Genomic DNA, 14,080 nt, shown 5'->3' with positions numbered 1-14,080 from the left:
GAATGCAGGGTATATCATAAGGAAGCGGAACAATAACAAATGTGAAGAAATCAAAATTGATCTGAAGTGTACCAGGCTATATTTTAATTTTGAAACAAATAACTTTTGACAAATTTCTGCCAGGCATTCACGCTACTTCAGAGTTTCAGGACCACTAAAATAAAGACTTCTGTGAGCACTGGTGAGTCCGTCTTACTTTGAAAACTCCACGGTTAGGTTTCAGTCCAGACAGGCAGAAACAAAAACTTTTGGAAATGATGACTCAGACAGTCACCCATGTTTGCTTTCCGACAGGATTGTAAATATCATTTTGTGTTTCTCTTTGATGCATCATGCTCCTACCTAGTGCACTTTTTGCAGAAGACAACAAAAACATCAGCCTTGCCTATGCCTATGAATTCCATTCATTGTTTATCTTATTATCATTATGAAAAACTGCTGGGCAGTTAAGGAAATCTCGTGACTTACTTTTGGTCGTTGCTGTTCTTCCTTCACAATATTTTCTACATTAAAGCCCTTTTAAGACATGTAAAAGTTGGCTTCAATAGTCTGTATAAAATGACTGACATAGGTCACTTTACCATTAATATTCTTCATGATCTCACTCAGACTTACCCAGAACAGCGACAGAGAAAACCATGGTATGAATGCAATTTCTGTCATTCAAGCAAGATTGGACAGTACATCAAGTAATGTATGACAGATAATAATGGATTCTGATAGCCTAGTTTATTTATGATTTATTACACAGAAAGTTCTGTTCATGTGGGATGATAATTTGACTATTTTTTTTTTAAGAACAGTAAGATAAATATTACAATTATAATTTCATTTAGCGGACTGTATATATCCTGACAGCTGTGATGATGACCCCAATATAACAAATGATTTAACTGTAGCTTATACACTATGATTCTGTGTGTGGCAGCCCACCTGTCTGATGTGAAGAAAAGTCCATAATGTGACTTGCGATTAGATTCTGATCCAAGGCGATCTTGTTTTTGCATCAGGACTTATTTATTAGTAAAAGTAATTACTGAAGTTACCAGTCTCTCTATTAGTTCCATCTTCATCACAGTGCACTTTTATTTTTATGGACATTTCAGACTGCGATAGATGTGAAGTTGTACAAAAAGGATAGCTAACAAGGTGTTGTGACTTTGGCTTGCAAGCAGCGTCTTTAGTGCTCTCTGATGTTTTTGGTACTTCTTTATCTTCTTGAAGTATGTTACTTGCGGAAACCTATCTGTTAATGCATGGCATGCTACTAGGTCTGACCTAGTAAGATTGCTGTCGCTACGACAAAGTTGCTCATTCAAACAGAATTCAGTTCAGTTTCTAACAGATTAACTGCAAAGGGCTAAATGTCTGAAATGGGCTTAAGCAACCAAGCTCCTGCTTTTTGTTTACGTTGGCATCTGCATGCCTAGTGTATGTCCATGACCACTTGACGTGTTTTCAGGTGTGTTAGTATACACTGAGATTAATGTTGGAATGGTGCTAAAACATGTGTCTGTACAGAGATTGTTTTCTTTTTACAATTTAAGCATTAGTTGTGGATGTAGCCACAGAGTGTGTAATAGAAAGAATGCAACAAAGTGAGACCACCCACTGGGCACTCCTATAAGTCTCCAATAAGTATGTTCATGACATTACAGTATCCACACTACATTGGCAGCAGAAACAGGACTTTTCACAAAATAATTAATGCTTTAATGTCTAGACTAATGTAATCTAAAATACACATATGGTCATTTGCTTTTAGTTCACTTCAGGCAAGATCTTTTCAGGAGATATAACAAAGTAATTCACACAATTAAGACTAAAGTTCACCAAAGGTCAGGTAATTTCAAATGACAACTTGTAGTATAATTACCAAAGTAAAAAGGTAATTATATTACAAATATACTATTAATGTATATACTACTTTTATATCAGTACTTGTAGTCTCATAATATGCTAAATGCCTATAAAAGAGCCAAAACAAACAAGAATCCTTCTGTGTAATGGTACAATCAGTCTACAGATGTAGGTGTAGCTGCAGATGTGACATACAAAGATCCTCAATTAATTCCTCTGAGATTTTGTCTTCACTACAATATATCCAACTATATTATATATCTGTATGCTTAATATACAGTTCCACAGGCACGTTGACCACTGACCTCTCATTTCTCTATCAATCTTAAGTCTCATATGCATAAAAACAGACACACCCACACTTTCAAAACTGGTCAGATGTCAAGACCTCAAGAGGTCAGGCAATTAAAGAGTCATGCTGTGCAATGTATCCTGGTGAGTTGTTGAGTGCAGTGCACGTTTTCTCATATTAAGCACGTAGCAGCAGCACTTCATTGCAGCAGCCACACTGATGGTGCCCTCACAGACCCACTTTGCTGTCCACGTGCCATATGCACCATTCCCAGAGACAATAAAGCAGCTGCCAGAGTGACAAAGCTCCAACCTACAGCAATTCAGAAAAGCCCAAACTGATGGCCCTGTTGCTAGAAGGGTGGGGGAGATCGTATTCAGACATAGTGAAGAAGGGAGGGAGGGGATGATAGCGAGAGCAAGAGGAAAGCAAGAGGATTGCACTGAGACTGGGGGTTGGGTAAGAAGAAGACTGGGCAGTACACAGAGATTCTCCAAGAAAGTCTGAGAGTGCTTCCATTAATCATCACAGTGCCAGAGCAGCTGAAATCTACAGGGAGCAAGAGCAGAGAAAACAGGGAACAGGCAATTTGCCACGAGAGACTGTAGCACACATGTGTGTACATTCATTTATATGTTGTGAAAACAACATAAAGAAAACAGGTGGTGAGACAGGTACTTAGTAGTAATAAACCACAGCCATGTCTTCTTATTTGGGAATTTCAAATGTAACAATGAATGACTCTGTAGAAAAATGCTGCTTCTTTACACCAAGACCTGTGTAACCACAAGCATTTCTGACATCTTGCCTTAAATTCAACAAATATTTTATACACCTGTATATTGTTTATACTAGTGCAAACCACAGTCACAAGATCCAGGGTGAGGAAAAATGCCAATCCAATTTACAGTGGCACCAACTTTATTAACATGATCTTAACAGCTATTAAGCTATTAACAATTGTAGGAATTCCATTCAGCCTCTGAAATCAGTTCGAGAATTTTTTCTCTTTTCTGTTCTGTATGAGAGATCTGCTTGAAATATAAATGAAATCAGATTTCTGACTGAAAATTTCATCCGGGTTATTAGTTGTTGTTTTTTGTAAACTTCAGGCAGATCTCTCATAGGTACAGAAATGATCTCATCAGGTCAAGAAGATCATCAGGCTGATTAACTTTTGGCTAATGATATCATGAGGCTTATCTCAGCTTAGCCTTGAAAATAACATTTTTCTCAGAAAGCCTGTGTTTGGGCACTTCAGTTGGCATTAAAAATGCAGGGGGGTCAAAATAATGAAATGCTGGCCCTTACTCCTGACTAAAATTACCGTCTTCTGTTGCAATTTTAACCAGTCATTTTTAATCTGTGCTTTGCAAGTGCTCCAACTTTCTGTTTGTGCCAACTGTACTAAAGCACTGGACACTGGGACATACCTCTGTTTTGAGGCCACAGTTCAGTAAGTGTACCGTACCAAGAAAACATTAAATACATGCTATTAAACTGCAACCTATCCTACCGATAAAGTGTAATGTACTAATAAATATTTCAAATAAAATATAATAGAACAAAAAAATCCATTAAGATAACAAGTTCAGAAGATTACTTGTGCTTAACCTGTACCGTGTATTCACATTAGCAACTTTCAGCTTCCCACTTTGCCTGTGCAACAGAAATATTATTTCAAATAAAAAAATCTAATATTAGTTAAAGCACAGCATTTAGAAAATTAACCACTTGAAATGCATCAATACATTTCAAGTGGTCATTTGACTCTCAGTATTCCTAGATGTCCTCCCATCAGTCAGGAGAGCGACAGCAGCAGATGGATAACTTGTGACCACTGTAGGTTGTGTTTGTTTATAAAGGGCTGGTATAACCTGCTGGCTCAATGTGAACATGAGGGAACTTTGTAATGTGCCTCAATTACTTTCAGCATGTGTTCAAAACCTGTGTTTTCAACAGCAGAGATTGTGCGCATATCTGCTGCTATAAAAACATCTATGGCATTTGCTACCACTTTGGCCCAGTCTGAACTGTTAACAAGAGGCCAGTTAAATGCCACAAGAAGCTGGTTTTGCATCCTCACTTTTTCGTGTACCACTGCCATCTTAAATGAGTGAGCTCGTTCAACATGCAACCAGATACACGGCCAATCGCAACTGAACAATGCAGGCGTATAGCTTTGGCCCAATCCAACTATCTTTGTCCATCATCACTGTAGTTACTTGAGAAACTGTAGTGTTCCCACACAATGGCTCCTTGCATTCACACCCTTTAGAGCACTTTCATTCTTTGTACTTTTAGGATTGAGGATATTGCTTTCAAAGCAGATCTGGACCTTTCAAGTCATTTTGTTCCTTCCAACAAAATGGGCACAGACCACTCTATTAAATACTCAAAACTAAGCTCATGTTATCCTAATCATGATCCACCTCGAACCTATTGAGGTTTCACTGAGATTTTTTTTATCATTTATGATGAACTGCGGTGGAATAACCATAAACATTTCAAAAGAAATCAATTTAGATCTGAGCAGTATAAAGATAGAAATAATGAGCAAAACTTATGGCAAATTGAACATTTTTAACAGGACATCTGTAAATCTTCTCAAGTATTTAAATTGTGCTTAAACCCATCAAACTTGCTAGGGACTGCCTGAAAATCATTATATATGAGACAATATATAGTCTTTAAATCGGCTATAAGAGATATTTCAGATCAATAATAAAAATGAGAATAAGGCATTAAATATTCATGTGAAACAAGCAGTAAAAATGAACACCTAATTCTGCAGGTTATCTCAGGTTTATAGGGGTTTTTGCTTATTGTTTAGCTGTCCAAGCCACAACTCTACAGTTCTGATTCGCTCATAGTGCTGTCAAGAGTGTTGTTTAAAGCCACAGCAGAAAACTGTTTTTAGGGAAGAAGCAGTGGACTACCTGCTCAGCACCAAATAGTAAACGCACACTGTGACTAGCAAGTAAACATAGCAGGGGGAAAAACAAGAAACACCAAACATTTCCTTTACAAGTTGACAGAGACCAAAAACAAAGCTAAGAGAAAGTGAATATTGGACTTACATCCACCAAGTAGACCAAGACACAGACTGATAACTGTCAGACGCTCAAATAGACAATTATCTACTACAAGTTTGCCCTATCAACTTCAAAGGCGATGCTATGTCAAAGATGTATTCACCACCCAGTCGATCATCTGAAAAGCTCGGGCATTCTCACACCTTATTTACGTTCTTGGGTCTGATCTCATTAGCAAGTTCATTGGAGAATACGCCCTGGGTAAAGCAGTGAAAAATGCCAGGCTCTGTTGCAAAGTTGACATACCAACAGATATTACTCAGCACATTTATCCAGCTGATGTCTAAACCCTGCTTCACATCTTGTCTTATCCCGAGCAGCCTGACACTGCTGATCACAGTGGCAGTCAAGATGAAATCAGGGCCTGGTCTAAAAGAACTAAAAACTGCATATATATGTTTTTAAATATTTCAAGCTACTCTGATCATTAATAGTAGCACATGTGTGATCAATACCTACTGAGAAGCCTGAGGAGAAGAGGATGAAATTACTGACTTTGAACTGTGAAAGTGGCAATGACTGTTTTCAAATCAATCAGGCCAGCCTAATGCTTCTGAAAAACGTAACCAACTCTTGACACATCGGTATATCTTTGAAACAGGGCTGAGTGAAGTTTTAATTGAACTGACAGCATTTATAAGATGCTGTTAGTACAATACTGAGACATGGAAATGTGCACAGGTTTGTGAGATGTGACACTTGTGTACAGAGATGGACTGTATCAATGCCTATACTGGGTGAATTTCAGAAAAGTATGTACAAATTCAACAAAATAATATATATTACTCTGCCATATAATCTCTGAAACTGACATGGGTCAGTCACAAGTAAATCACAGCTGTCAAAGTGACTAATATTAAAGCTTGACTGTAAGTGATAAAGAATACGGTCTGATTCGAATGATGCTGAAGTCGCAGTCAGACTGGGCCTCACAAGCAGATCATCACAGATGATATTACAAATTAAATAAAAATATAAGTATAGGCTAAAAAGCAATAGGAAATACTGGTCATAAGAAAAGAATAAAGAACACATGGGTAATTGACTATTACATCTCAATATGTCAAAGTATTGTTTAAAACACACACACAGAAACAGAGACAAACAAAGACACGCATACACACACACACACACACACACACACACACACACACACACACACACACACACACACACACACACACACACACACACACACACACAGTTTTCATGTGACTGAAGAGAAACCAAAAGTAACATGGCTGTAGTAATTGTATGATTCAAAAGTGATAAATGAAGCACATACACTCACACACAGTATAATAAATTTTGTTCGCTCGCTCATTTGTTCTCAGACCACACTCTCCTTTTCATTCAGGGGTCATTCACAACTAGGCCAAGGATGGTGTTACCATGGCAACTAAACCAGAGAGAACAGGACCAAAAAAGATTTTTTTAAAAATGAGAAAAAACACAAGAGGTGCAAGAAAAGTATGTTCAACTCTTGGAATATGTTGAACATGAAGCCTACCTAGTATCTACAAGCACTTTAACCCAATTCACAAACCTATGGTGCAGCTGATCAACGTCATCGAGGAAAATTAATTGGAGTAACGTGATTAACAACTCAACCCTCAGAGCTTGTTTGATTAATGGCAAATCCATGCCCTTTTACCGAGTTCATGTTTGTCATCCATGCAAGATTAGACAGAACACCCAGCGATGTATAATACATACTGATGGACTAATAAACAAAAGATGCTTGCCCAAAAAACTGTCCAGTTTATCTATGATTTCCTAAACAATGGGAATTCTGTGCATATGTAATGTTAACCTAATAACAATTTCACAAATAGTTAAATAAATATATTGCAACAGCAGTAATGGAACTCAGAACTCAACCCTCAGCTTATAAACTGAGACTCTGGGTATGACAGCTTACCTGTCTGAGGCGAAGACACATATACAGTCCGATGTGCCGTTAGATCCTGAATGATCTTGCATCCATGTCAGAGACAACTTATATTATAAACAATATATGAAGTTACCGCTGCTCTTGTTCCATGCGCATAAATGCGTACAACTTAACTTTTGGGGACACACATTCGGAACCGACTGCTGCAGCAGGCATTTCATGACTCAGAGGAAAGTCTACTACAAATAGCAAAATGCAACATACAGAACTTTAACGCCTGTTATTGTTATGCCAAAAAAAATTGTCATTATTGGTGAATATCATTAAGCAGGCTGTAAGTTTTCTGTTATCACAGTAAAACTGTCATTTTTTTAAATATTAGTTTGTAGCGTAATAGATGTAAAATTTTAGAGCGAAGTGAATGTGTTCTCTGATGTTTTCATACCAATGCTGGTGCTGAAATGCGGAAAACACCTTTCTCACATCATCTTACACAACACAAAGTACTACTGTGGCTATCTGTTTATGTGAAGCACGCAGTTGAGACTTGTGCCGTTGAAAGTGATATGGAAACGTTACTACGTCCACCCTAGTAAGATGGCTGTGATGACTTTTACTCAAAAGGCCACGGGTTAACATGGAATCTGATTAACTGAAAGGAGTGAATGTCTGAAGGAAGCTTTTTATCTGATCAGTGAAAAGTTAATCATAAGTCACTCAGGCTTTGATTCTTTCAGAATCCATAGTAACAGACTGACAAGATATTTCTGAAGGGATGGTGCAAAAAAAAAGGCATGAGTAAGCAGTAACATTATGTTCAGATCTTTAAACTGCTTTTGTCTTTGTGCACCTTCAGGCAAAGCAGCCTGTCCAAATATAATAGTAACTGCAGGTAAGGAAGTGTCTGTCCTAAGATACACTGATATGTTGTTACACATCTTGCGTCCAACTTCTATAGCAACAGTCCACATTTAAAATCAAAAAGCAAAGTTACAGGTCTGTAAAGCGAGGATATTTCTTAGAAGGAAGCAGCAAGACAGTAAGCTAAGTAACGGGCCTCAGCGTTAGTAATCTGTGGAAGACACAGGTCGGACGAATGCCACTGCTTTGTGTCTATAATAGCCGGTCATATTGGTGACATAAGCACAATACGTCCAAACACGTCTGTCTAGCATAGGGACCATTACTGGATCGTTGAATACAACGATAAATTGCAGAGTAATGACTGCTTGCGAGCGACCATCGTCGAGGAGCCAAGATCCTAGCGTTAGGCCACAGGGCATAGATTATTGCTTGGGTTTCGTAATGGACGTCAGTGCCATGCACAGCAGAACAGAAAGTAGACCAAGATGAACGCATTTTGTCATGAAGATCGTGGGACCAAGCTATGTAAAAATCACCACCAGACCTCGATTTTCTGTTATCTGCTCAATTGACTGCATTCTCAGCAAATAGCTTCAGTCTGAGTGTGCGCCATCATCACCGTGACGGCGTCACCGTCTCCCACAACACAAGACAGTCGACGAGCAAACTAGCATTAGATGCCCAACACGGTGGTCGTGCCATTGTCTGTTGAACTATTTGTACCGTAATTGGGGCCAGCAGTGGGTGAGACAGGCAAGGGATGTCAGAGACACACACAATGTAGGTGCGGTTATTGTGTCTTTTGATAGACAACTGCCAACTAGCTTTAGCTAGCAAGCTAGCTACCCAGAACAGGCCGCCGTGCAAGAGAACGGTCTCAGTGGGCGCCGGGCATCAGTGCTACCTCTTAATTCTTACACCGCTGTTACCGTGTGTCCTGCTGTCTAGTCAATTAGTTCACTGAGACAACATGACTGGCAGAATAATGCTGGAAACAACGGCGTTTACCTGGGTTTATCAGGTTGTCAGGGCGCGCGGGATCTTTCTCTCCGAGGATCCTGAACACCTCTCGTTGTGGATGACGTCACGCGTAGGTCTTCGGACGGGGACGTAAAGACGCGTCACGGACTGCAACTTCAGCGGCAACTGAGGAGGAAATTCTGCACAGTGCACCAGTATGAAGACAGGAGAGGTACTGATAAAGATGCAATTTAGTGTAATTTAAACATTGTGAAAAATACAGTATATGGAGGTCCATAGAACTACCACTGAATATTAATTAAGGCCTAAACTTCTGCACTGGACTGTGCAAAAGTCGCAGGACAGATTCAGTTACAGATACTGGTACCATTGTAACCGATGGTATCAGTATATGTTGCTAGACCCATTTGCCTTTTAAATATAAAATATGACAGTGAGTGAAGTTACTTGTCACAAACAACTGCCCAAAGACGTGGTACTTGCTTGTAATTATATCAGCAAAAATGCACAGAGAGAATCCTGTGGACAAAATCAATGGTTTGGAGCCCCTCTGTGGACAGCCGTGGTTCGACATGCCTTCATTAAAACACAATGCAATTCAAACGTAAGATTAAGATTTTTAAATAAAAATGTATTTTATCGCGAGGCGAAAATGTATATGAAAATCTGGAATTTCGTGTCCCTCTTTTTGTTAAAAATATGCATTTCTTACAATACTGACACATGCGTCCTGACTTTCACGTGACTGGACCTCATCGAAACCCGGAAGTACTCTGAAGGTCTTTGGGTAATGGCTGGAGTTTGGTAACATTTCACCGTTCGAGATCCGAAATCAACGTGAAAATGGGTGTTAAAATAGAGGTGTTCAGAGTAAGTATTACATATTTTAAAAATATTATAATATTATGCACTGATATTTAATATGTATTTTTGTTCAGGTATAAAAAGGGTGCGAGTCTCCCTTGGTTTCGTTTGCTGTTTCGCTAGTCATTACCATTAGAATAACACTCATGTTTTCCACTAACCCAAACCCTAAGTCACTGGTCGGTCTTTCTGATTTTGTGTTAAACAGATGATGCTATATCTGTCCTTTCCTGTGACCATGTTTTGGATCTCAAACCAAGCAGAGTACTTTGAAGAGTATATAGTAAAAAGGAAGGTGAGTAAGAAATTTAAAGTTTTTAAACATGTGAATCAGTTGACTGAAGTGTTATTGTAAAGAATGTCTTCTTTCTCTGTCCCATCATGACTGTTTCTTTTTTTAATGGTATCCAGAGGGAAATCTTCCCCCCTGATGAGGAAGCACAGGTAATCTATCTATCTATCTATCTATCTATCTATCTATCTATCGTTAGCACCTCGTACTATGAATTACAAAGCTTGCTACTTTTTTATTTTAATAGTTCAGATCAAACTGATTTTTTAGATCATACTGACAAGTCATACTTGTATTTTATATACTTCATTTCTATCTGCTATTTGTTTGACCTATTCACAAAAAGTTGTGTTTTTAATGAAGTCTGCTTTGAGCTACTGTGATGCAGCATGATATCTGATAATAGTAATGTTTGTTCTGTATTTATTTTCAGAGGAAAGAGTTGGAAAACTTTAAGGAGCGAATGCGAGTTCGTAAGGAGCAGCGGATATTAAGAAGTTTTTCCAAGGAATCTGAGAACTGAACATAATGCCAAACAAGGCAATACTGATGCAGGATTATCTGAAAGTGATTTTTGGCCATAAGAAAAAATGGTTGGACTGGAGTGAGACCATGTCACTTTGGAAGTCTCTACAAAGCTTCAATATCCTCGGGTGTGCTGGACATTTTCCAAGAATGACTTATATGCCTCCTGTTGTTTCATTTTGATGCATCTGTTTCACACAAGACTGATCAAATCCTAGAGGGGTTTTATTCATTAAGTTTCTATCATTACACTGTCATTAAATAATTATTGGATTTGTACAGCTTTACATCTTATGTAATTATTATTTATTTTGTAAGGTGCAGTGCCTATAAGTCTGTTCTGCTTGTTAGATTTTGTTTTCATGTTTCAAATTTTGCAACACTGAATCACAGATGATGTAATTTGGCATTTTGACACAGATCAACAGAAAGATATTCAGGTGTAAAACAAATCTTTATAAGCTCAAATAAAATTAAGCAAACACGTAAAACACAAAGTAATTGATTTTGTGCTGAAATTTTCATCTGCTTTCCTAGTCCTCCTGTAGATTAGTATCCTCCCAGCATGACTGTCACCATCAGGGTCCCTTATGGATATCAGAATCATCCATCCATTATCTACACACCGTTTAATCCTCATTAGGGTCACTGGGGACCTGGATCCTACCCCATGGGCTTGGGATAGGCTACAGCCAGCCTTGGGATTTGGGGCAATGGCAGGGGACACCCTGGAGACAGGTCGCCAATCTGTTGCAGGGCTGATATTAATATCAGAATGCCTCTATTGCTGCTGTATTGTATACAGTGAAATTAGGAGCACTGCTTAATTTGATGCATGTAAATGGTAAGTACAAAAACAATATGCAAAAAATAACAGATTTGGTTAAAAAAAACATATATATATATATATATATATATATATGTGTGTGTGTGTGTGTGTGGTATTTTTTTCATGTATATTGCACATTAAGAGCTATTGCACAGATATTTCTTGATATTGTTTTTCCTGAGCACTCCTCGGATCTGAACAAGTGGACCTTTTCCACTGCTTGTTGATGTTGAGAAGGGCCAGGTCTGCACTGTCCTTCCTAAAGTCCATAATAATTTCCTTTGTTTTTGTGGTGTTTAGTGTGAGATTGTTCATTGAACACCACGCTGACAGTCTCTTGACCTCATCTCTATAAGCAGACTCATCTCCAACTGAGATGAGCCCAACAACAGTGGTTGTCAGCAAATTCATTTCCCTGATGCTTCTCTGCAGGTCAAACTTGGCTGTGCTGTACAGGGCCTTGTCCCCTAACCTGATGACTGTGTTGAGGCTCTTGAGAAGAGTCTGAACCTCACTATTGGTCATTCAGGGTTTCTTGTTGGAAGAAATCCGAATCTGTTTGTTGGCAGTGACAGTGTCAGCATAGTTTTTGAAATAGAAAAGTACAGTGCCTGAAAATTCCTGTAGGTCATGAAATTCAAATAATTGCCTAAAGGTCCATGCAAAACAGTCCTGCAGCTGACAGAGAGCTCCCTCATGCCATGTTTGTAGTCTTTGTCTCTGGCTTTGTTTTCCTTCTGAGTGGGGTGTATACGGAGATGGGGGACAAGCAGAGATGAACAGAATTGGCAAGATGGGACAGGGGATTGGCTCTATAGACATGTTTAATATTGGAATAAACATGACCCAGTGTTTCATCCCCTCTGGTTGCACCCATATGTGCCTGTCCTATCTGGTTTTTGCTCTTCATCAGAACTACCTTAACTATGACAGCAAATCTTTGTTCTCATCAGACAAATAGCATCTTTCAACTTAGACACTTCCTTATACCTTCTGGCAACCATTAGCTCAAATATTCTAAACATTTTGTTAACAGTATCTTGCATACAAGACTAGTTACTTGTTCCAGTGTAGAGGATCTGACTGTTGCTTTTTCATCAGGATTTTTTTCCCACCTAACAGCTACAAGTATGCTGAATCTAAATTCTCACATTTTTACTACACTCTGTTAATTACCTTGTGGCATTCAAAACAATTTGATTTGTCTGCTCAATTCAAGGCTTGAATGGTTGAGGCTCATGCAAATGAGAAGGAGTGCAAAGCAAAGCACTTTCATTTTCTTTAAACTCCTGCTTGTTGAATTGTGTAGTTAAAGCACAGCAAAGAGAGATCAACAAGTAAGATCATTAGAACCAAAGATATGAAAATAAGTTGTCTGAGGTAAGTGAATCAAATGAAATAATGAATACATCTGTGATAAGGTGCATGCCACACATGGCTAGAGTTGAAAGAAGGGGGAAAAAGAAGGCGGCCATTGTCTAGAATAAAGTGATTATTACTTAGAAGGTTAGTCTTTTCCAGGTACTTAATTTGTTGTTCTTCGCTGGTCGTCAGAGTAATTCTTTGATAGGGACTTCAGATTGTACTGTTGATTCAGTTGTGTGATAATTTCTATAAAATAAATTTTTTTCAATAATAACTTTGTAAAGGAAGATTAACACTATAGGAACCAATCATGTATATACTTAACATCTTATTTAAAGTTTATTCATTTACATTATTTCCTCTCTGAATGAGGTTGTGTTTTATATGAAGGTATACCTCATGTTATACACATCCTATATGGACATATTTCTAACTTAAAGATGTCACCTTATTACTGGGGCATTGCTGATTTGAACTGGACTTTCCATTGTACTCCCTCACTCATTCCCTTTTTAACACCTCTAGTTTGGATGCCCACACTTTATAGTTACAATTAGTTTTAAGAGGTAGCACTTGTTCCCACATCCTTAAGATTACAAGTTCATAAACCATTTTGATTGTGACATATCAGGAGCTTCCTCAGAGCAGCCCAGCTATCTAAGATCTTTTAGGACTGTACTTGCTTTGTCCAGACTCTCTTATGTTTTGGACGTGTCCCTGCAACAACCAACCAACTGCTGAACTTTTCATCCAAGTGTTGAAGTGCTGAAATGTTTTTCCCAAGGCTCACCAGATGATACCCTCAAGTATATTTGGCAGTGTAGAGTGACAAGTTGGATGTTTCAGAGTCTCATGAGTCACTCACAAAAGACTGTGTATTTCCTTCCTGCAGCTGTCTCAGTTTCATAGCTGTCATTCATTTTAAGAGTCTGATTCAAACTACAAAATTCTTTTAAAAAATATGTATGTATATATATATATATATATATATATATATATGACGAAGTGATAAGTTAGTGTACTTACACTGGCCTACTACAATCAGTGTTTAAAGCTAAAATAAATCACAAGTGATGTAGTTTAACATGCTTCACACATGACTGCTTTTTGCTACAAACATACAGTGCGTGGTTACAACACACACAAAAAAAAATAGCGTATGAGGTTGTTGCAGTACTAGTATCTGACAGTAGGGGGCAATATGTTACCTATGTGTGAA

The 14,080-nt window shown here is 38.3% G+C and overlaps 2 protein-coding genes across 2 annotated transcripts in view; one reads left to right on the top strand and one right to left on the bottom strand.

Moving 5' to 3' along the window:
* The window catches only part of brd4 (bromodomain containing 4), a 45,424-nt gene extending 36,318 nt beyond the window's left edge, over positions 1–9,106 (bottom strand). Inside the window, exon 1 of the mRNA XM_051941607.1 lies at positions 9,014–9,106. The gene's annotated coding sequence lies outside the window, so the exon portion shown is untranslated. The remainder of the gene's footprint in view (positions 1–9,013) is intronic.
* LOC110962416 (protein PET100 homolog, mitochondrial) lies at positions 8,638–11,168 on the top strand. Its single transcript, XM_022210378.2, has 4 exons — positions 8,638–9,856; positions 10,059–10,145; positions 10,262–10,294; positions 10,576–11,168. The coding sequence occupies exons 1-4, from the start codon at positions 9,830–9,832 to the stop codon at positions 10,663–10,665; spliced, it is 237 nt and encodes a 78-aa protein (XP_022066070.1). The 5' UTR covers positions 8,638–9,829; the 3' UTR covers positions 10,666–11,168.
* Positions 11,169–14,080: the final 2,912 nt, after the last annotated feature.

This window comes from Acanthochromis polyacanthus, chromosome 21 (assembly GCF_021347895.1).
Source record: "Acanthochromis polyacanthus isolate Apoly-LR-REF ecotype Palm Island chromosome 21, KAUST_Apoly_ChrSc, whole genome shotgun sequence".
Lineage (NCBI taxonomy): Eukaryota > Metazoa > Chordata > Actinopteri > Pomacentridae > Acanthochromis > Acanthochromis polyacanthus.
The sequence above is the reverse complement of the archived record's forward strand: the minus strand, read 5'-3'. Positions and strand labels throughout refer to the sequence as shown.